Source organism: Phodopus roborovskii, unplaced genomic scaffold (assembly GCF_943737965.1).
Source record: "Phodopus roborovskii unplaced genomic scaffold, PHOROB, whole genome shotgun sequence".
Lineage (NCBI taxonomy): Eukaryota > Metazoa > Chordata > Mammalia > Rodentia > Cricetidae > Phodopus > Phodopus roborovskii.
The window spans coordinates 1,544,839-1,567,201 of record NW_026126469.1 but is presented as its reverse complement, the minus strand read 5'-3'; the positions used below and the strand labels follow the sequence as shown (position 1 = coordinate 1,567,201).

At 37.4% G+C, this 22,363-nt stretch overlaps 1 protein-coding gene across 3 annotated transcripts in view; it reads left to right on the top strand.

Moving 5' to 3' along the window:
- The window catches only part of Spidr (scaffold protein involved in DNA repair), a 217,360-nt gene that overhangs the window by 54,014 nt on the left and 140,983 nt on the right, over window positions 1–22,363 (top strand). For all 3 annotated transcript variants that reach the window (XM_051190979.1, XM_051190978.1, XM_051190980.1), the window contains 2 exons: window positions 15,047–15,300; window positions 17,737–17,837. In XM_051190979.1, the coding sequence (XP_051046936.1) occupies window positions 15,047–15,300; window positions 17,737–17,837 (355 nt within the window). The remainder of the gene's footprint in view (window positions 1–15,046; window positions 15,301–17,736; window positions 17,838–22,363) is intronic.

Below are 22,363 nucleotides of genomic sequence, written 5' to 3'. Positions count from 1 at the left end.
ATCCATGCATCCCCTTAGCCCTCTCTTCTTTATCTTACTTCTCTGGGTCTGTGGATTGTGTGATTATTCTTTACTCGACAGCTAATATCTATTTATAAGTGAGTACGTATCACAGTTGTCTTCCTGGGTTGACTTGCTCAGGATGATATTTTTCCCAGTTCTATCCTTTTGCCTGAAAATCTCATTACCCCTCCCCAACAGCTTAGTGATACTGTGTAAATATACATTCTTAAAAGAAAGAAAAAAGACTTATTTATTATGCATGCAGTGTTCTGTCTGCATATATGTCAGCACACTAGAAGAGGGCATCAATTTTCATTATAGATGGTTGTGAGCCACCATGTGGTTGGTAGGAGTTGAACTCAGGACCTCTGGAAGAGCAGCTAGTGCTTTTAACCTCTGAGCCATTTCTCAAGCCTCAATATATGTTTTATTTATCCATTCTTTGGTTGAGGGACATCTAGTTTATTTTCCAGTTTCTGGCTATTAATAAAACCACTACAAACATGGTTGAGCATGTGTCCCTGTGGAATGGTGGAGTGTCCTTTGGGTATATGCCCCAAGAATGGGTATAGTTGAGTCTTGAGGTAGATCTATTTCTGATTTTTTGAGGAACTGTTATATTGATTTCCATAGTGGCTGTACAAATTTGTGCTCCCAATAGCAATGGAGAATGTTTAATGTTTCACTTGCTCTACATCCTTGCCAGAATGAGCTGTCACTTGTGGTTTTGATCTTAGCCACTTTGACTGATACAAGATGGATTCTCTGGAATGAAGCCTACTTGATCATGGTGGATGATCATTTGTGTTCTTGGATTCAGTTTATATATTAATGACTATTTTTACCTGTATGTTCATGAGAGAAATTGGTTTGTAATTCTCTTTCTTTGTTGAATCTTTGTCTGGTTTAAGTATTTGGGTGACTGTGGCCTTATAAAATGAATTGGGCAATGCTTCTTCTGTTTCTTTTTTGTGGAAGAATAATTTGAGGAGTATTGGTATTAGCTTTTTGAATATATGGTAGAATTCTGTGCTAAAACAATGTGGCCTTGGGCTTTTTTTTTTTTTTTTTTTGGGTTGGTAGCCTTTTAATGACTATTTCTACATCCTTAGGGGTTATAGGTCCCTTTAAAAAAATTGTTTATCTGATCTTGATTTAACATTGGTAAGTGGAATTTATTAAGAAAATTATACATCTATATTTCTTTTGGATTTTCCGATTTTGTGGAGTACAGGTTTTTAAAGGGTGACCTAATAATTCTTTGGATTTTCTCCGTGTCTGTTGTTATGTCCCCTTTTCATTTCTGTTTTTTGTTAATTTTAATATTCTCTCTCCATCTTTTAGTTTTTACAAACGTAGGTACCATTGGGTTCTAAGCATAGATGTTAAGAATTGTGGATTTTTCCATTGATGAGCATGTAGTATCTTTACCTGTCTCTTTTGATTAATTTTGGTTTGAAGTCTATTTTGCTAGATATTAGACTGGCTATATTAGCTTGTTTCTTAGGTTCCTTTGCTTAGAAAATCTTTTCAACCCTTTACTCTGAGGTAATATCTATCTTTGGTGGTGATGTGTGTTTCTTGTGTGTAGCAGAAGGACAGATCTCGTTTTCTCATCCATTTTCTTAGTCTGTGTCTTTTTATTGGCATATTGAGACCATTGATACAGGGTTATATCAGTGACCAACAGTTATTAATTCCTGTTATTTTGTCATTGTTGTTAGTGGTATGTATGTGTTTGTGTGTGTATGTGTGCATTCATTTGCTTCCTTCCCTTCTTTTAGTGTTGCTGGTGTGAGATTTATTTCTAGTGTTTTCATTGGTATAGTTAGCCTTGTTGGTTTGGAGTTTTCTAATACTTTCTGTTTTTTCTGTATTTTCCGTCTATGGCTGTTGAAAATTTTGCTTGGTATATAAGTCTGGGTCGCTGTCTGTGGTCTCTTAGAGTCTGCACATCTGCCCAGGCTCTTCTGGCTTTTAGAGTCTCTATTGAGAAATCAGGTGTAATTCTAATAGGCCTTTTTTTCCTTGCAGCTTTCTTTGTTCTGTGTGCTCAGTGTTTGATTACTATTTAGTGAGTGAACTTTTTTTTTTTTTTTTTTTTTTTTTTTTGTTCAATCTTTTTGGTGCTTTGTATGCTTTTTGCACCTTTATAGGTATCTCCTTTTTTAGGTTTGTAAAATTTTCTTTTATGATTTTGTTGAAAATAGTTTAAATAATTCTTAGCACTGTCTTACATTCTTCTACTAGTATGGCCCATGTCTTAGAGTTTCTATTGCTGTGAAGAAACACCATGACCATGGCAACTCTTATAAAGGAAAACATGAGCTTGAGAGTCTTTCCCTTTTATTCCTACTATTTTTAGGTTTGGTCTTTTTATAATGTCCCAGGTTCCCTGGATGTTTTTTTGTCAGAAATTTTTTTAGATTTAACTTTTTCTTTGACTGATAGACTGATATATCTATTTCTTCTGTTGTATCTTCAATGCCTGAAGTTCTCTCTTATTTTCTTTTATTCTCTTGTGAAGCTTGCATCTGTAGATCTTGGTTTTGTACCTAGATTTTTCATTTCCAGAATTCCCTCAGTTTGTGCTTTGTGCTTTATTTCTTCTATTTCAGGTCTTGAACAGTTTTATTCATTTCCCTCAACTGTTTTTCCTGCCTTGATTTTTTTTTTTTTTTTTTCCCCTTGGTCTTTTCCTTGATTTCCTTATTGGCTTCATTCATTTCCTTTTTAAGGACCTCTACCATTTTCATAAAGTTGGGTTTAAGATCATTTTCTTGTAGTTCAGAAGTGTTCCCCTGGCTCTGTTGTGCTGTTCTCTCAGCCTGGACCATTTCCATTACTCTGTGTTACCCATTGGCCCATAGAAACACTCTGTTTTTCCCATCTACCAAAATTATAGCAACCAAAACAGAATACCTACCCAGCAAAGACCAGACTAGATGTCTATATCAAGAAACACTTCAAACACCATAGTTCCAGAATATGCTTTCTTCTCAGCAGTTCATAGAACTTTCGCCAAAATTAACCACATACTTGGACACAAAGGAAGTACAAGAAAATAACATCTTGCATCCTACCTGACCACCGTGGATTTCAAAAACAGAAACAGCAGTAAAAATACAAACTCATGGAAACTCAACAACTTACTACTGAATGAAAATTGAGTCAAAACAGAAATCAAGAAGAAAATAACGAACTGCTTAGAATTGAATGAAAATGAAAACACAGAATATCCAGTCCTATGTGATGCAAGTGAAGACATTTCTTGGTGGTAAGTTCATGACACAAAGTGCCTATATTAAAAAACTAGAGAAATCTCATATTACTAATTTAATGAAACACCTGGGAGCTATAGAACAAGAAGAAGAAATAACACCAAAAAGAGTAGAAGAAATAATCATACTCAGGACTGAAATCAATATTAGTTAAAATAAAAGGAATATAAAGAATCAATGAAATAAAGAATTGGTTCCAGCCAGGTGTTGGTGGTGCACGCCTTTAATCCCACCACTCGGGAGACCGAGGCAGGCAGATCTTTGTGAGTTCGAAGCCAGCCTGGTCTATACAGTGAGTTCCAGGAAAGGCTCCAAAGCAATACAGAGAAACCCTGTCTTGAAAAACAAAAAACAAACAAAAAGGAATTGGTTCTTTGACAAGATCAACAACACTGACAAGCCTTTAGTGAAATTACCCAAAGGATGGTGAGAAGAGACCCAAACTTAAAAAATAAGAGTTGAAAAGGGGAATACTACAATAGACACTGAATTAATTCAGGCTCCTAGAAATACTTTTTGAAAGTCTGTACTTCTTCAAACTGGAAACCTAACAGAAATGGATGAATTTCTTGATATATGTGACCTACCAAAGTTAAATCAGATCAAATAATCAATTTCCACTGACCTATAACCCTTAGTGAAATAGAAACATTAATTAAAACTTCCCTTATCAAAAAAGCCTAAGGCCAAATAGATTCAGCACAGAAACCTACCAACTTTTCAAAAATTTAGCACTAACACTACTCAAATTATTCTGCAAAATAGAAATTGAAGGAATATTTTCAAGTTCTTTTTATGAGGCCACTAATACCCTGATACCAGAACCACAAAAATTCTAACAACAAAAAAGAGAATTATAGATCAATAGCCCCTATGAACATAGATTCAAAAGTTCTCAATATAATATTTTCAAGCTAAGTGCAAAAACACATCAAAAACATTGTCCACCATGATTCTGTTGACTTTATTATAGAAGTGGCAGGGATGGTTCAAGGTATATAAAATGATAAACACTATAAACAGATGATATAAACAGATTGAAAGACAAAAAGTGTACGATTATCTCATTAGATGCAGAAAAGTCCTTAGACAAAAACCAACATCCCTTCCAGGTAAAAATCTCAAAGAGACTAGGGATAAAATGGACAAAAACCAATGGAATAAAGGTAATTTACAGCAAACCCATGTTTAGAATCAACAAAAAATGGAGAGAAACTCAAAGTAATTCCACCAAAATAAAAAAGAAGAATGATTACTCTCCATACGTACTCAGTATAGTTCTCGATGTTCTAGCTAGAACAATATGATAACTGAAGGGGATCAAGGTGACAAGAAGGCAAGAAAGAAATCAAAGTATTTTTACTTGCAGAAGATATGATTTTATATATAAAAGACTCTAAAACTTCTATCAGGAAACTAATACAGAGATAAACACTTTCACCAAAGTAGCAGGATACAAAATTAACACAGAAAAATCAGTAGCCTTCTTTTACAGAAATGACAAAAATTCTGGGAACGCAATCAAGAAAACTGTACCTTCATTGGTGTTTATAATACAAAAACTCTTGGGTTACTTGAAGCATGTGAAAGACATAATACAATTTTTCTAAAATTAAAGAAAACATGGGAAGATGCAAAGATTTCCATGTGCTAATTGAGTAGGATTAATATGGTGTAAATGGCAATTGCTCCCAAAGCAATCAACAGATTCAGATCACCATCAAAAATTCAACAGAATTCTTCACAGAAATTGAAAAAAATAGTCTCTTCAATTTCATAAGGAAACACAAGAACATCATCAACAACAACAAAAACAATAGCTGAAATAATCTTGAATGATAAAAGAACTACTGGAGATACCACCTTTTCCTATTTCAAACTGTATTACAGAGCTATAGTAATGAAACATGATACTGCCATTAAAACAGCCACATTAATCAGTAGAATCAAATTGAAGATGGGCATAAATCCTCATTGCTACAGGCACCTGATTTTGATAAAGAAGCTAAAAATACAAATTAGAGAAAAGACAGCATCTTCAACAAATGGTGCTGGTCAAACTGGATGAAAATAGATCCATATCTATCACCATGCACAAATCTCAACTCCAAATGGACCATGGACCTCAACATAAATACAGATACCCTTAATTTAATAGAAGGAAAAATGGGAAATAGTCTTGCACTGAACTCATTGGCACATGAAAAGACTTTCTTCATAGGACACCAATAGCACAGACGCTAAATAAAACCAACAATTAATAGATTGGGACCTCATGAAACTGAGAAGTTTCTGTATGGCACATGATACCACCATTCAGGCAAAGTAGCAGGCTATAAAATGGGAAAAATTCTTTACCAGGTGTATATTTGATAGAGGGCTGTTATCTAGACTTTATAAAGAACTAAACAGACTGACCATCAAGGAACTTTTTCTTTTCTTTTCTTTTTTTCCTCTTTTTGATATGCACAGAACTAAGCAGAAAGTCCCCAAAAGATGAAACACAAATGGTTGAGAAACACTTTTAAAAAGTTCAGCATCCTCATCCTCATCCATTAGGGAGATGCATGTTAAAACTACTTTGAGATACTTGTTCATTGCTACTCTATGAAATTATGAAAATTGCAGGTAATTGAATAAAAGTAGGAACAATCTTTTTGAACAAGGTAGCTCAAATCCAGAAAGATAAATATGGTGTATGTTCTCATATATGGATGGTAGCTTTTAAGCTTTGGCCATCTTAAATTTTTTTTTCTCTCTGATATGTTAGAAATAATCATTTTCTCTTATTCATAAAATGATTCATAAAGAAATTTTCTAATTTGTGGTTATTTAGCTGATAATAGGTGGGCATCTCTTTGGACTGTCTTCTTCAACAACTTGAAGAGAGATTTCCCATGCCTGGTATTGGGTTTGTTAGATCATCTGTGATCTCTTTGGGGGAACACTCCCAGTAGAAGAACTTCATTTAAAGTATGAACATGGTCCATATATATATATATATATATATTTTTTTTTTTTTAAGTAAACATAAAGTAAGTTTCCCTGTAGCTTTTTCAAGTTTTCTCTGCATTATTTATCCTACCTCTCTTACTCACATTCTGCATTGACCCCCTTTCCCCACCTAGTTACAGTTTTCAAAGTTTTTCCAATTTTTCCTTTCCTTGCAAATCATATGATCATCTAAATAGATAGAGAAAAGGCCTCTGACAAAATTCTATATTTCATCATTATAAAAGTCCCAGAGAGAGTAGGGCTGGAAGAAACATACTGTAACATATTAAGAGCTGTATATTACAAACCCATAGCTAACATAACCTAAATAGTGAAGACCTTAAAGCAATCCCATTAATGTCAGGATTGAGGCAGACTTTTCAGTATCCCCAGTCCTTTTCAATATAGTGATTGGATCACTAATTAGAGACAAGAGAAGGGAATTACTGGGATGCAAACTGGAGTCAAGTTATTACTACTTGAATATGATATACATAAGAAATCTCAAAAATTCCACCAGAAAACTTTTAGAAATGATTTATACTTTCAGGAAAGCATCAGTATATTAAATTGATCTATAAAAATCAGTTATGTTTATATATACCGAAAATAGTCATACTGAGAAAGAGATCATGAAAACACCTTCAAAATGGAATCAAAACAAAATAAATAATCTAGGAATAAATATAACCAGAGAGGTGAGAGACTTCTTTATGAAAATTTAAAGAAAGCTTGAAGAAGACACTACAACACAAGAAGACTTTCAGTAATCATGGATTGGTAGAATTATTGTAAAAAATGACCACTCTACCAATAAGAAACTTACAAATTCAATGCCATCCCAATAAAAATCCTAAAATTTGTAGGGAACCTCAGGAGACCCTAGATATCTAAAGTATTTCTGAGCAAAAATTACAATATTAGAGGTATTACTATATCAGTTTTCACACTATTTTGCAAAACTATTAAAAACACCATGGTAGTAGCTAAACCAAAAACTAGACATGTCAATCAGTGGAGCAAAAATCAAAGACCTATGCTTGATGTCTTAGTTAGGATCACTATTGCTGTGATAGAAAACCATGACCAAAACAGGTTGGGGAGGAAAGGGCTTTATTGGGTTTATGCTTCTTCATCACTGAAGGGAGGACGGGAGCTCAAATATAGCAGGTACCTGGAGGCAGTGTTGGATCCCCACACTGGGGAGACCCCCCACTCGAATCCCGGGTTGCAACAATCAGCCCATAAACCATGGAAATTGGCACTTGATGTAAACCAGCAAGAGGCTTTATTTGGGTTCCAGCCAGCTGGGGCTCAACTCATACCACACAAAGGAGGAGAGAGCCCTGAGCCCAATTTTACATGAGCTTATAAAGACAAAACCAGCAAGCGGGGGAGGGGGTCTGGGGTTAGGGGCAAACAAGCTCCTGATTGGTTGGGCTCAAGTGGCCAATTGTTGGCCCGACTCATGCTCCTTATCTGGCACCTGCATCTGTGTTTCTATGAAATGTTTTGTAAGCCCATCCCTGGGGTCCTTCCTGGTCAGGAGTGTATGTTTTCAGGCTATTCTTGGACCTAGGGCAACTGAAAATTTTCCATCTTAACAGCAGTAGCTGATGCAGAGGCCACAGAGAGGTGCTATTGATTTGTTTTCAGAACCAAAGTCATATTTCTTTTGTAATGCTTGTATTCCAGTGCTTTACAAGGAATCAGGCTCAGCCTCTACCATGCCTCCAGTGTACTTTGAATCCTCTCCACATTTGCCTATGAGTCTGTAGCACAAGCTGTGCTTCTTTCTGAGGTGGTTCTTAACTGATGCTATTGTTGCTTCCAGGAAGCATTAGGCCATAGACCATAGGCCATATCTGGGCATGTTGTGTTTTGGAAGCTGTCTTTTGTGTGGTTGCAGTTGGAACTAGCCTAGCAACTCCAGTTCCATTCCTGAGTCAGGGAGTGTGGATGAGGGAAAGGCTAGTTAATAGCATTAAGAGACTGAAAAGAAAAGGAGACTGAATAACCTGTTTATTTCATACCTCCAAATTTAAGTAATCAACCAAAGGGGTCAATCACAGAGGACTCCTATTATTATATATAAAGGGCAAACAGCAACTACTTTCCCTAATCCCAAAGGCACTCCATAATTGCAAGTATTCTCTGCCTTCAGGAAGAGTCTAAGCTGTTTGGGCCCAAACCTGGTTTAGGTTGCCTGGAGGCAAGAAAGTCTACCTGTCCTGGATTAACAGCCTCTGTAACAAAGAATGTTGGGGGGCGGGGAGGGGTGCATAGCTTGATGCCATGCACCTCTAAGTGAACTTTCCATTTAGAGTTCACAATTGAGCTTGGCAGTGCTAGGTAACATGCACTTTTACAGCTACCATGACCTCCTGCAAAAGGGGATTAGTCAAATTAAAATGGCCTTTTAAAATTGGTGTGCAGTGTCTCAGATGGCTTTGGCTCTATCAAATTCTAAATCTGCTTTTTTAATCACATTGTATCTAAAGTCTCAAAAGCATCATATCAAATTCCTGTCAGAATGAGCTCTGACTTCTTACATTCATAAAACACATAACGTACCAAAGGTTACACATGTCAATAATTCTAGAATTATAAGTAACCGTAGACATACAATTTGCTGGGTTACAATTCTCATAATTTCAATTTGATCAAAAGATAGTAAAATGTCCTCATGATAGGCGGAGTATAAATAACTCCACAATTCTGAACTTTTTCTTTTTCCCTATCTAAAGTTCAATGCTCTGCTGCTTGTAAAGTTCAAAGATAGGTTTTGAGATACCACAGTCCTTGTGTGTTGATTATTAATTGCAAACTTTTGTCTGTGTCCTGTTCAAATGCTGAAGAGGGGCTTTTGCTACCCATCATGTCCATAATAGTATTTAGTTGTCCTGGATGAGTCCTTTTTTCTTCCAAAGGGAAAAACTGGCAAAAGGAGTTCTTTGTCCCAATATGTAGTGTAGTTAACTGCTAAAAATTCAGGCCTTAGCTGGGTCCAGGATGAAAATTAATGGGTCTGGGAAGTTGATGCAGCAGGCTTGTTGAGAAACTGGAAGTCTTGCATCTCATTTCCTTCTGAAAATTTTGAGCTGATTGTTTCTTTTCTTTCAGGGACTGTAGAGTTGATGACATCAGGGGGTAAGGAACTCAGGCTCAGCAGGTATCACTGGAACTGGCTTGGGCAGGCTCTTGTGGTCTCAGGTTCAGTCTTCCTCTGCTCCATGAATCTCACCAAACAGTCTGGCAGCCACCAGGCCTCATTTTCTTTCTTTGAGAAGACACAAACATGCCCTCAATCCCATATTAGGACAGGTTTGGGACCTTTCCATTACTTAGTGCATGGATCTTTCCATTTGACTTGAGCAAAAGTTAGTGGAGTTCCATCATGTCAGAGTCTGTCCAAGGCAGGTTGCTTGAGGGCATCCACATTCAAAAAAATTAAGATAAAGAGTGCATGATTTAATGCATCATGTGGAGACTGGGGGCACAGCTCCGCTCTCCTTATTTTTAGAAGTTTCATTTTCAAGGAGCTATGAGCATGCTCCACAATTCCTTGCCATTGAGGGTTATAAGGAATGCCTGTTCTGTGTTCATTTTTTCATTGAGCACAAAATTACTGAAATGCTTTACTAGTATATCCAAATCCATTGTCTGTTTTTGCAATTTTGGAACTCTCATGCAAGGAAAACATTTTAAACAGTGACTTATCACATGCTTAGTGGCTTCTCCAGTTTGTGCACTGGCCATTAAGAAGCCTGAATATGTATCAATTGCCACATGCACTTTTTTTAATTTGCCAAATTCTGCAACATGAGTAACATCCATTTGCCACAAATGGTTAGGAAGCAGTCCTTGTGGATTTACTCCTAAATTAGTTACAGGTAAATATTGTGGACACACATCACATTGTTTAACAATTTGATGAGCACTCTCTTTAGTTAAACCAAACTGCTTTCTTAGACTTTTACTATTTTGATGATGAAAGCTATGTGGCTGCTGAGCCAATACTAACTGAGATAAAGCGACCAATCTATCTGTTGACTTGTTCCCTTCAGCCAGTGCGCTGGGAAGGTTTGAATGAGCTCTTATATGAACCACAAAGTGAAAGACAAAAAAGTAAAGTTAAAGAACACCCCACACACTTAAAATAAAGGATAGTCTGACCTGGAATTTGCTAAGTTCCCCTCACAAGGCCCTGAGATGGCAGGATACCAAGGATTCACACTGCTCTGCCCCTCCTTTCCAGTGAGTCAACAGGTGGTAAATAGGGTTCTTAGGAAACAAAGAGATAGCTGCACTTCTGGTTTGCCCAGACAAGATTAATTAGCACACCCTGAGGCCCTAAGGTCTGTTGACCCTAACAGGGAGACCATCTGGCCTCAAAGGGTCACATACTCAATGGACAGAGGGTCCTACCCCCTCCCTAAGCTTGTGGGTTTTGCCTTTAAAAACACCTGTGCCTGGGGGAATGGCACTTCTCTCTAGCCTGTGTACTGAGGGAGCCCGTTTGTGCAAAGCCTCTTGTGTGTTGCAGCAACTGGACTGGACATTGAGTTCTTGGGGTACCGACTGAAACTGGGAGACTCCTCATTCTGAGGGTCTTACAAATGCACAGTGACTTTCTTTGGTGAATGGTACTCTGAGTTTAATCAAACAGTAGTCTGACCTGATCATTACTAGTTCCAATGCACGGAACTGTCTTTATCACTTGAAGAGCTTTAAAAACATAATGGCTATCAGTATACAAATTAAATAAATCATTCACTAGAATCTGAAAAACTATTGCAACAACTTGTAACTATCTGGGCTGAAGCTGGATCTGTATGTACTACATATTCTTTATCATCAATAACATAAGCTGCTTTTCTTTTAGAAGAGCCATCAGTAAAAAACCAACATAGCATTTTTTAAATAGGACTACTACTTACAATTTTAGGAAATATAAAAGGATACATTAGCTCGAAATGCAACAGTGTATGAGCTGGAAACTGATTATCTATTTTTCCCAAAAATTGAGCAAAAGTGATTGCCCACGAATTGCTATTTTGAAATAACCAACTTGCTGTTTGGTATAGGGAACATGTATTACGTTTGGTTCTCTGCCAAAATATCTCCTAGACTCCATATGACATCTCTGTACCATGCAAGCTACTCCTTCAAAATAAGGATTTAACACTTTGGCTGGGGAAACAGGTAATAATAATGATCCCTCCTGCCATAAGACAGAAGTAGGACTATACTGTGTAGGAAGCACATAAGCCTCCCATGGTTTTTCATAGTTAATATAGTATATCTGCTGATGCTGGATTACATTCTCCAATTGTAAGAGAACTTGTTTGCCTTCTTCAGTTAGCTGTCTAGTTGAATTAGGATCACTATCTCCTATCAGAATATCGCTTAGAGGTTTCAGATTACCAGTAGGTGCATTGAATATTTTCCATCAACTTCTGAAAAGCATTCAGTGATTGTAAGCAATCTTTTCTAATTTCTAATTTATGAGGCTTAATTCTTTGGATATAACATATGTCCCAAATACTGAAAAGGTGGCTGTCTGTGCACCTTTTCAGGGGCAATTATTAGCCCTGCTCTGGCAAAGTTTTGCTGCAGCTGTCCATGTGTTGCAAGCAAAACTTCTTCATTCTTATGAGCAAGCAAAATATCATCCATATAATGAACAATATAGACCTGTAGAAATTCATCCATAATAACTTGTGCAGCTTGAGCCACAAACTTCTGGCACTACATTGCACTATTAGCCATGCCCTGGGGCTAAGACCTTCCAATGGTACCTCCTCATGCGTTCTTTAAAATTAACTGATGGAACACTTAAACACAAATCTATAACAATCTTGAAGAGCCAAAAGGATGGTGTAAAAACAAACTTTTAAATCCACAATAATTTTATAGGTATCTTTTGGTATAGCTACGGGAGTCGGCAACCCTGGTTGTAAAGCTTCCATTAATTGCATAGTCTCCTTCACTTTCCACAAATCTTGTATCAATCTCCATTTTCCTGAATTCATTTTAATCACAAAAATAGGAGAATTCCATGGGGAATTAGAAGGTACAATAATGACCACTGTCCAGTTTTTCTTGCACTAACTACTGAGCAGCTTGTAATTTTTTTTTTTTTTTTGATAGCAGCAACTATCTATACCAATTCATCACTTTTCCATATAATAGGATCTGCATGGAGTATAGTTTTCTCAGTGACCTCTGCTAAAAATGCCCTAATCCCGCTCTGGTATGTTTCTTACTAGGCAAGATGGGATAAATTCTCCTCTGATTTTCCCTGCCTAGTCCTTGATTGGGTAACATTCCCTGCTGGAATATTTGCTTAGTTACGGCTGCATTAGAGTTATATTAATATACTCCCATTTGGACCATAACATCTCGGGCCCCACACATTTACAGGTAAATGAGGAACAATGAATGGCTGAAAGTCCCTTCATGACCTTCCTCATCTCTTCATTCATGTTCATTGCTACACTGTCCTGGATCCTGAGTCTGACCAATCCCTTGCAGCTGTTTAATGGTCACAATCTTTGGCCATGTTGAGGGCCATTGACTGGCAGTAATAACTTGACTTCCCACACCCTTGTCCATAAACCCAGAAAAGGCTCTGCTCTTTATATACAAGGTGATCTGTGGCTTGTAACCAATATGCACCAGATGAGCCAAACCCAGATCTCCCTCTCTTATCTTTCTTAATTTGGTTGTTTGTTTTCACCTGAGGGAGTAAGATCAATTGAGCAAGTCTCTGGCCTAACTTTACCACTGAGATTTATTCCATTTGAAGAATGAGTCATAACCTTTATTTCCCCTTCAAAATCAGCATCAATCACTCCAGGAGCAATGAAACTTCCCTACATGGTTGTGCTACTTCTCCCTAATATCAATCCTACCGTGCCACATGACAACAGACCATAAACGCCAGTGGGAAGAGCCAGCACCCCTATCCTCTGGGGTCAAAATCACGCGAGCGATTGAGCAGAGGTCCAGTCCATTTCCCACGTGGCTCTGCAGAGATCTTGAATGGATTTCCCTGAGGAGGAATCTGTTGCTGAATTGCCCCATAGATTTGTCTTTGGAGCCTGAAGTGGGCCCCCTAGGTTGTTTCCCTGCAAGGGATTCCCCTGAGCATCTTTCTTAGATTTATATTCATTTGCCCCATGTTTTCCTCTCCTGCATCTTGGGCACAGACCAGGTTCTCCATTTACTTCTTTGTCAGGACACTGCCTGGCCTGGTGTCCTTTCTGATCACATCCAAAGCAACCTTCAGAAGGCTTTGTGCTTTTCTTCCTCCCTATGCTTTGAATTCTCTGTAGAAGTAACATATTCTTAACTGAAGTCCCTTGTAAAGCAGTAGCCATAGCTAAACCCTGAGTATATGCCAGTCCAATATCTGAACAGATCCGAATAATTCATCTATGTCACCTTTCTTTCTATAAGGTCTTACAGTCGCCTGCCATGCCACATTAGCATTCTCCTGTCATCTGGCAAAGTTAGGCAGGGATGTTACTAAATACTCCACAGTACCTGGCATTCATATTGTCTAGCTCCAACTGGCAATAGAACTGAGATTGAGAGATCTTTCTTTAGGATGAAATGAAATCCTCATTCTAAAGAAAAATTCTCAGCCATGCCTGAGGGTGCAAGCCTAAAATTCTGGCTGGTGAATTACACTTTATAGTGTACCTGGGCTGTGGAGAGTTTCTGATGAAGAGTACACAGAGTGTACCTAAGTGATAGAGAACTCTGCTCAGTCCTTGTGGTGGTGGTGGTGGTGGTGATTGCTCACAAGGCTGTGGAGTAATGCTGCCTATGACCTTCTATCTGCTTTCTTCCACACTCCCAGAATGCCAACCAGGAGTGGCACAGCCCACAACGGGCTAGGTGCTTCCATGTCAGTCACTAATTAGAAAGTGCTACACTGGCTACATAGGGCAGTTTTTCAGCCGATGTTTGTTCTTCCCAGATGACTCTGGCCTGTTGCTATTTGGCATTATAATCCAGCACACTTAGTGTGTGTCCGAGCAGACAGAAGACATCAAAGACAGAAGACATCAAAAGAAAGTATTAGATCCTACAAGATGGCCTTATGATCCAAATTTCAGTTTTCTCTTCCACTTTTAATAATAATCTTAGAAGTTCAGAAATTTGAGCGAAATAAGAAAGAAATAATTTAAGAAATGATAGGCAACTTCTCACATTCTTAAATAATTCCTGTTTATGTTAAAGATTTCTAACAACTCTATTAAATATATTGAAATTGTGTCAGAAAAGGAAAGTTTTCATATTTACTTTTAGAGGTTCCATTGCTGAGTTAAAATGCTTTATAATTAAAGAGACAGTGTCTTTTTATATTTGGTTCACGACAAATAGTGAATGTTACCTCTTCATTAAAATTTAAAAGCTAAGAAATACCTCCCCCAGTGAGTGTCAGGTAATGACTGCTTTTAGACTCTCAGGTATGTTACTAGTTCACATTGAATGTACTCCAGTACATATGGCACGTGCTATTAATTTGTGAAGGATGATAAAAACTAAAACTAAAACAACACACCAACAAAACAAAACAACCACTTAGGTTGATTTTGATGGAGTCTATAAACTAATGTCTGGCTTGCAACTAGTTTAACTTATTCATATCTTTATTTTTGAGTATTAAGGTTTTTTTGTGAAAACAGTGATAACCATATATACATGTGGGCTTAAATGAAGAATATTTAATTACATCTCTTTTAATTTTCCAGCCAATTTCTACAGAAATTTTGGAGTATTCATCAGATAGTGACAAAGAAGATGACCCAGAGAATGCCCTGTTCATTGATTCAGAATCCCCTCACAAATACCAAGTGGATTTCAAATCAGATGCAAGACAGTCTTTGAACAGACAGACTGACTCAGGTGCAAATTCAACTGAGCCCATATTGAGCACACCCCAGAAATACATGGCCAAGTTTCCCAAGTCTACAGAAAATTCAGCAACAAAGAAGAAGTTTTTAAGGTTAAGTCATCTTTGTAATTTCATTTTCCTTGGTTCTTTTCTTTCTTTAACATATCAACTGAGACTTTAATTTTAAGGTACATGTTTTATTGAGAAAGAAAATTGATAAAATAAAATTTTGGTTTTGATAGACAGTTAGTGAGCCCATTCAGGAGCCAGTTTAAGAAGTTGTTCATTTAAGTGGAGCATTAGTGAATTTGGTCATGACTATCTTATATGACTGGTTTCCTTAGTGAAGATGTGTTGTTTGGCTATGAAGTTTTATTAAATGTTGGTATTCAGATAAAGACAGGTGAATCACTGTGTCATTATCAAGTATGACACACACACACACACACACACACACACACACACATACGTGTGTGTGTGTCCATTAGTTTACCTTTATGGCATGAGTATGGTAAGAGAGAGAGTGGCCAAATTAATGCCTAAAAATGTAAGAAAGTAGAAGAGAGCCTTGATTGAGGGATAAAAATACCCCATATGGCTGAGGAGAGCCACAGTGGATGAAAAATCCTTGTTACTAGTGTATTAATCAGTGGGTGGTCTTTAGTCTGCAGGAGCCTTCAGAAATACGCCCCAACCTCATGTCATACAAGGTATCACACAAGGTGTCTTTGTTATAAATTGGAACCAAATAATGTTCCTGTTTCTGGGGAGGGGGCAACAAGAATGAGAAGGAACCTATGTCCCCCAGTGCCTTAAACTAAAAGTGGCAGAGAGCTCCAGGAGAATGTATCACAGTGGAAAGAAGGCACTGTTTTGAGGATGATGAGTTTATTAACACTGTTTCCATAGCAGACTGAGAGCAAGTAGCTAAAGAGTGGATGGCACATAGGAAAGAACTGATGCTAAAACTCATACTCTGGATGAAAAGACTTAGCTGATTATGTCTTGAAAGGAATCTAGTCCCTAGAATCTGGTATTTCCAGAAACAGTATTTGCAAAGATGAAATTCTTGCATTATTCTGAGAAAATTTATATCCATTCTCATATTGTTTTTATTCTAGGACAACCCTTTCTAGTGTCCAAAAACCCGGGAAAGTGTCATGAGACCAAAGAACAAGAAAGATCCACAATTACCCAGAGTACAGCTAGTGACTTAGTGGCAGAAGTGTGGTTGTGTACAGCAGGAAGACCAGTGGGATTCTGTGATTTGAGTCAAAGGAAAGGGCTTATTAAATGGTCAAGATGAAAATGACCTCATACAGGCTAAGAGGGACATGGGCAGTATGAAGCTAATATCAGGGACATCAAATGCATACCTGGTGCTGATAGGTCCAGTTATACAACTATATATACCACTCTGATGGTTTAGTTTATTTGTATCACAGTGAGAAATACCATAAGTGAAACCCTCTAGTAATACTGGGTAGACATGATGACTCAAGATAGTCACAGTCACGCCATTCTGAATCCAACAATGTCCCAAATGAAGTTGTGGCTTCAGAAGAGAATGGTAATTGGATATGATAATGCACACCTCTAATCATACTACAAGCAGTAGGATTGTAGTTCAAGACAAGCCTAGGTGATTTGGTGAATTTGAAGTCAGACTAGGATGGTCTCATCTCAAAAATCCAGAAACTAGGAATCTAACTCAGTGATAGTATTTGTTTAGCATATGTCTGGTTCTGCGTTTAGTTACTAGGAATGAAGTGTGTGGGAAGGATGTTGTGCTTGATATTAGAATGATTTTAATGGTGCAGATGATTATTCCGTTCTAGAACATAATGTTCCCAACTCTATTGAAAACCTTCTGTATGCCAAGCATGTTTTGTATGCAGGAGACACGGTAGTAAGCCTCTGTCTGTTCTGGGTGAAGACTGATTGTCATCCAGGAAGTAAAGTAGTTACAGTGTTAGAAATGAAGTAATAGAGACAACATATTTTGAATGGGAAGTGGTTGATTGAACACATTAGGAGTTAAGCTAGTTGATGGTAGATTCTTCGGCATGAATTAATGGAGAGAGGTACTTTGTAAATTTCAGATTTAGAAATTTAGATGAGGTGGGTATATGAAATAGAGGAAAGTAATTTAAGAAATCCATAGATCCTTCTTTCCTTTACTCCTTCCCTTTTTCCCCCTCAAATCCCTATTTGCATGGTAGGATGCAGCATTTTCTACCTCAAGTGATAAATGCAGGTAGTAAATGCACAGCACATTTGAGGAGTGAACAAATTAACAAAGTGTACAAAGGGAATCATACTGACTTAACTGAAAATTCTGTGACTGTAATAGCAGTCCAGTTTTGGTGAGAATCAGGAAATAGACCTAAGAAAATGAGGAATTGAAAATGATGCCCAGAAAGAGAATGCAATACAGTTTTCCTTGTTTTATCTCTTTCTGGTCGGGGGTATGAAATGTAAAAGCTGCAGCTGTTATGAGGACCTTTTCTTTTATTTAAACATAGTATACTTTAATTCATTAAACAGAGGTGGCCTAGCAGAAAGATTAAAAGAACTGCAGAATCGAGAGAGATCTGCCATTTCTTTGTGGAGACATCGATGTGTTTCTTACCAAATGACACCTTTAGGTAAGATTTTCACAAATATCTAATATAGTAGGTACAAATATTCTAGGTAAAAAAAAAATCTTTGCTTACATTAAAATATATGAGGGTGATTGTTAGTGTTTTGTGACTTAAAAAATTCTTTCTGAAAGTCTCTGTTTTGAGGGATACTTTTCAAAATATAATTGAAAACTGTTTTGGTGGGGCATAGGAGCTGGCTAAGTTGGTAAAACCTTTGCTGTGCAATCCTGATGATCTATCACAGTGCAGGTCTCTAGTGTACATTCAGAAAGGGACCTGTAATCACAGCTCTGGAGAGAAGGAGACAGGAGGATTCCTGGCCCATCTGTCTAGCTAAATAATTGAGCTCCAGGTTCAGTGAAACATATTGTCTCACACATGAACATACACATGAACCCTGCATATACACACACAGAAAAGGATAGTGTACTGATATAAAATGTTATCAGTTGTTATAACATTTGCAAATGCCATATATTCTACTTCATCCTTATTGTATAACCGCTGTAAAAAAATTAGTATATAAAAAATGCTTTCAATATAGAGGCAAAATAATTTTAAAGACAACAAAATATAATGGATGCCTACTCAAAAAATGAAATTTTTAGAAGTTACTGATCTGAGCATGTCAGTGGTGGGTGCACAACTTTAATCCCAGTACATGGGAGACAGAGGCATACGGAGTTTGAGCCCAGCCTGGTCTATAGAGTAAGTTCCAGGACATCCAGGTCTGTTACAACAGAGAGATTCTCTGTCTTGAAAAGCAAAATCAAATAACAACAACAACAACAAAAAAAAAAAAAAAAAAAAAAAAGTTTACCAATCTGGATAGCTACTTCAGGAAATTTCATACACAGGTGCTTAAAAGTAGTCAAAAATACTCAATCCAAAGACTGAATCATTATTCTCCGTCATTCAAGGTGCACTGTAAACTGTTGATGACTTTTCAGTGCGAACAATGTGAACATTTCCCACATCAGAACTTCCTATCTATTGGCCATTATTATTTCTTTCCCTTCTGACATAGCTCTGGCATCAGTTTTTAATGACTGTTAGTGACCTCTTTTAATTTATGCTAATAGAGATATAAATGTAATATGACTTTCATACCCTACCCTTTTCACAGGAAATTGATTTCATAAATTTGTATCATACAAATTAGTGTCAAGAACTGTCAGGATTGCTTTATCTTATATGGTGGTATACTAGTTTTATTTTTCCAGAGTTGGGATTGCATATGTGTTCTCATCCAAACATAGAACAGATAAATGAAATGTTAAAAAGGAACAAAGAGAAGGAAAATATTTTAATGGGATTATAATTTGAAATTCATAAAGCAACTTTGATATTAAAATAATGACAACTATCCTTGGTGAGATAATGCAAGGGAAAATGTTCCTATGTGCATTATTGATGTATTTGTATGTATCTTAGAAAAGAAAGAGGTCCTTTATTGCAATGATGCTTCATCAGATTGATATATAGATAGACTAAATATAATTTCTTAGTAAGACAGGCTAACTCAGTGTCATATTCTCATGTTTATTTCTTGGATGTTATCTTTTTAAACATAAGGTTTCATAAGTAACGTTAAATGTGGTACCATTCATTTATGCAAAGATTCATTAGACTCATGGTAATACATTCAAGACTTACAAGTGAACAGAATTGTCAAAACCCCAGATGTTTACCAAAAGTTTCCATCATTTAAACTTTTTCATAGGAATCAAAGAAGCGCTTATTGGGAGTTTGAATATCATGTATTGTAAGCTTTGTATGATGTATTCTATACTTAAAATTCTTTAGAATAAAATAATAAATTCAACATTCATTAGAAATATTTGGAGAGGATTTCAGTTTGAAATCTTTCTTGATTCCATGAAATCTTGGTACGGTGTGCTTACTGTTCACATTAGTTTGCTTCCTAGAGCCCACATTATAGAAAGAGAGAACCAGCTCCCATAGATTGGCTTCTGACTTCCACATGCTTCCCTTCTCACATAGAGGATTTGAAGAAACCTCTCATCATCTGTGATGCAGCAGGCCATTAATGGGCACGACAAAGATAGTTTCCAGGATTGTAGTAAATAGATTAAGATATATTCTGTAAAATAAAGGTTTCTCATAACTTCAGTTTAAATACATATCAGAAAAGTAAAAGGGGTAGTTTTGTTTGTTTTCTTCCAGCAATATGGCTTTCTTAATTTTGCCAAGGAAAGATTTCTTCAGGATATTGCTACTTTTGTAGCATTTAGTCTCAGGAGAGATTGCACTGTTTATAATTGGTAAAGATTCACTTTAAGTGCCACAAATAATTGCTTCAGCATGAAATACCTGTTCTTTAGTTGCTCCCCTTTCTCCCCAAACATATATAGTTTCATTAAGTCCCAGAGCTGTTCTCTTCACAGGTTTGATGAAGGGCTAAATATATTGATGGTTCTTTACCTATTGAAAGATGCTCTTGAGTTTGCTGTAAAGCTGGTTAGGGTCTTTGGATTGTATCCTTTTTTCTTTTCTACTTGATTTCCAACTTGTCTTGATAAGTCCAGAAATACTTTTTATGGGAAACAATTGAGCTCTTAGTCTTTAAAATGTGAAAAGACAGACTTAAAAACGAATGGGGCCTGCCTGTATTTTTCTATCAGCTTTTTAAAGATCTGCTTTCTTTGTTTTTGAGACAGGATTTCACTGTATTTATCAAGGTGGCCTCAAATTTATTTAGATATACCTATCTCCACCTACTTGGTGCCAGCATTAAAGGTGTACACTGCTACTCTTGGTCTGATTATCTGCTTTTTAGTGATAGCAAAATTATTGGTGAACACATGTGACTTCACCTCATCTTATTAAAATGGATTTTTCAATAATCCTTTATGTAGCTAACATACTTGGTTTTAAATATTTGAATTTCTTTGAAGAAACCTTTTTCTGACATCTCATTGCATATTCACATGCATGTGTGGGAAAGTTCAGAATGTCTTGCTTCATATGATGTTCTATCAACTTATTTGTCAAGAGTGTTCTATATACTTTGAGTGATATATTTGAGGTCATTGCACTGTGAGTCTTGGGCTGAGAATATTCAGAAACAGGTATCATTAATAACTTGCCTATCTTTAAGTGAAGATTTTGTGTTTCACATGAAAGATAAGCCATGTGACATATTCCTTCAGCATTCAAGGCAAGTTGGTGGGAGACTTATATGCTAACCAGCTACAGTATGATCTTGTTTAGTTTCATTTCCTGGAACTGCCAATTATGCAAAATTCATTTTTTGTGTATGTTCTCTCCTCCTGGCTGAATATACTAGCAAGCAACAAAGTTCTCCAGAGATGAAGATGTAGTTGAGTGGATGAGAGTGCTTACTGCTTAAGAATAAGGACCTAGGTGCAGATACTATCACCTAGCCATGTAGAAAGCCAGGCTTGGTTACATGTGTATCTGCAATCCTGTCACAGAGAGAGAGGGGACAGAGAAAAGAGGGTTACTTGGTTTGTTGGCCACCTGCCTGAAAGTTCAGTGAGAGACCGTCTTGCTTTTTCCTGATGTTGCTCATAATTGTGAAGACCAAGTAAAGCACAGGACCATTTCTCCCTTGCTGGAGCCACTACACATCAGACAAGGGGTGAAGCCAGCTCTCAGGTGCTCACCTTCTCTGGATGCCAACTCTCTCACACTGCTCAGGTGAGGGGAGGGTCCAGCTCTCCTGCAGCTGGAGAGGGGCAAGGACAGCTTAGTACAGAGGTTAGACCTCAAAGTGGCTTCAGGTTTCAGCCTAGACCATGGACATCCACTTGGCCTTTGGTGGCAACACAGCCATGGGCATCCATACCCTGGCTACAGTAGGACCACAGAACCAGATATGGCCCTCAGTGGCAGCAGGTTCCAGACATCACAATGGCCTCAGGTGGCAGTACAGGTTGCTCAGATCACTTGCACCTTACTCCCCAACCCCATGGCAGTGCTGCCCCAGGACATTAACATAGCTTCAGGTGGTACCTCTTACTGCATCTCCAGTTCTACCTCTCCCCACAGTGAATGAGACACTCCACTTCTCTTTCTTTCTCATCTCTCCATTATGTACTTTATCTTTCCCTACTCTTTATTATATATTTGTTCATGGTAGTGGCACCTGTTGCCCTGGCTGATTGTGTGAGCAGGTGCTTGTGTGTGGGCAGGTCCTTCAGATGCCCCAGCTTGTGGAGGAGCTGGGGGTACTGACTCTTACACTTTTGTAACAAGTTCTTTACTATGTGATCCAGCTTTCCTGACCAGACAAAGTTTTTTTTTTTTTTTTTTCCTTGAGACAGGGTTTCTGAGTATTACTTTGGAGGCTGTCCTGGAAGTAGCTCTGTAGGCAAGGCTGTCTGTTAAGTTCATTTGAGTCACAACCTCTATTAATTCCCTCAGCTTTCTATTACGTTTCTGTCTAGCAGATCTATCCAATGTTGAGATTGGGGTATTGAAGTCAGACTGAGCTTCCATAATTAATAATAAGCTCCATGTTGTTATTTGTGACTGGCAGTCTT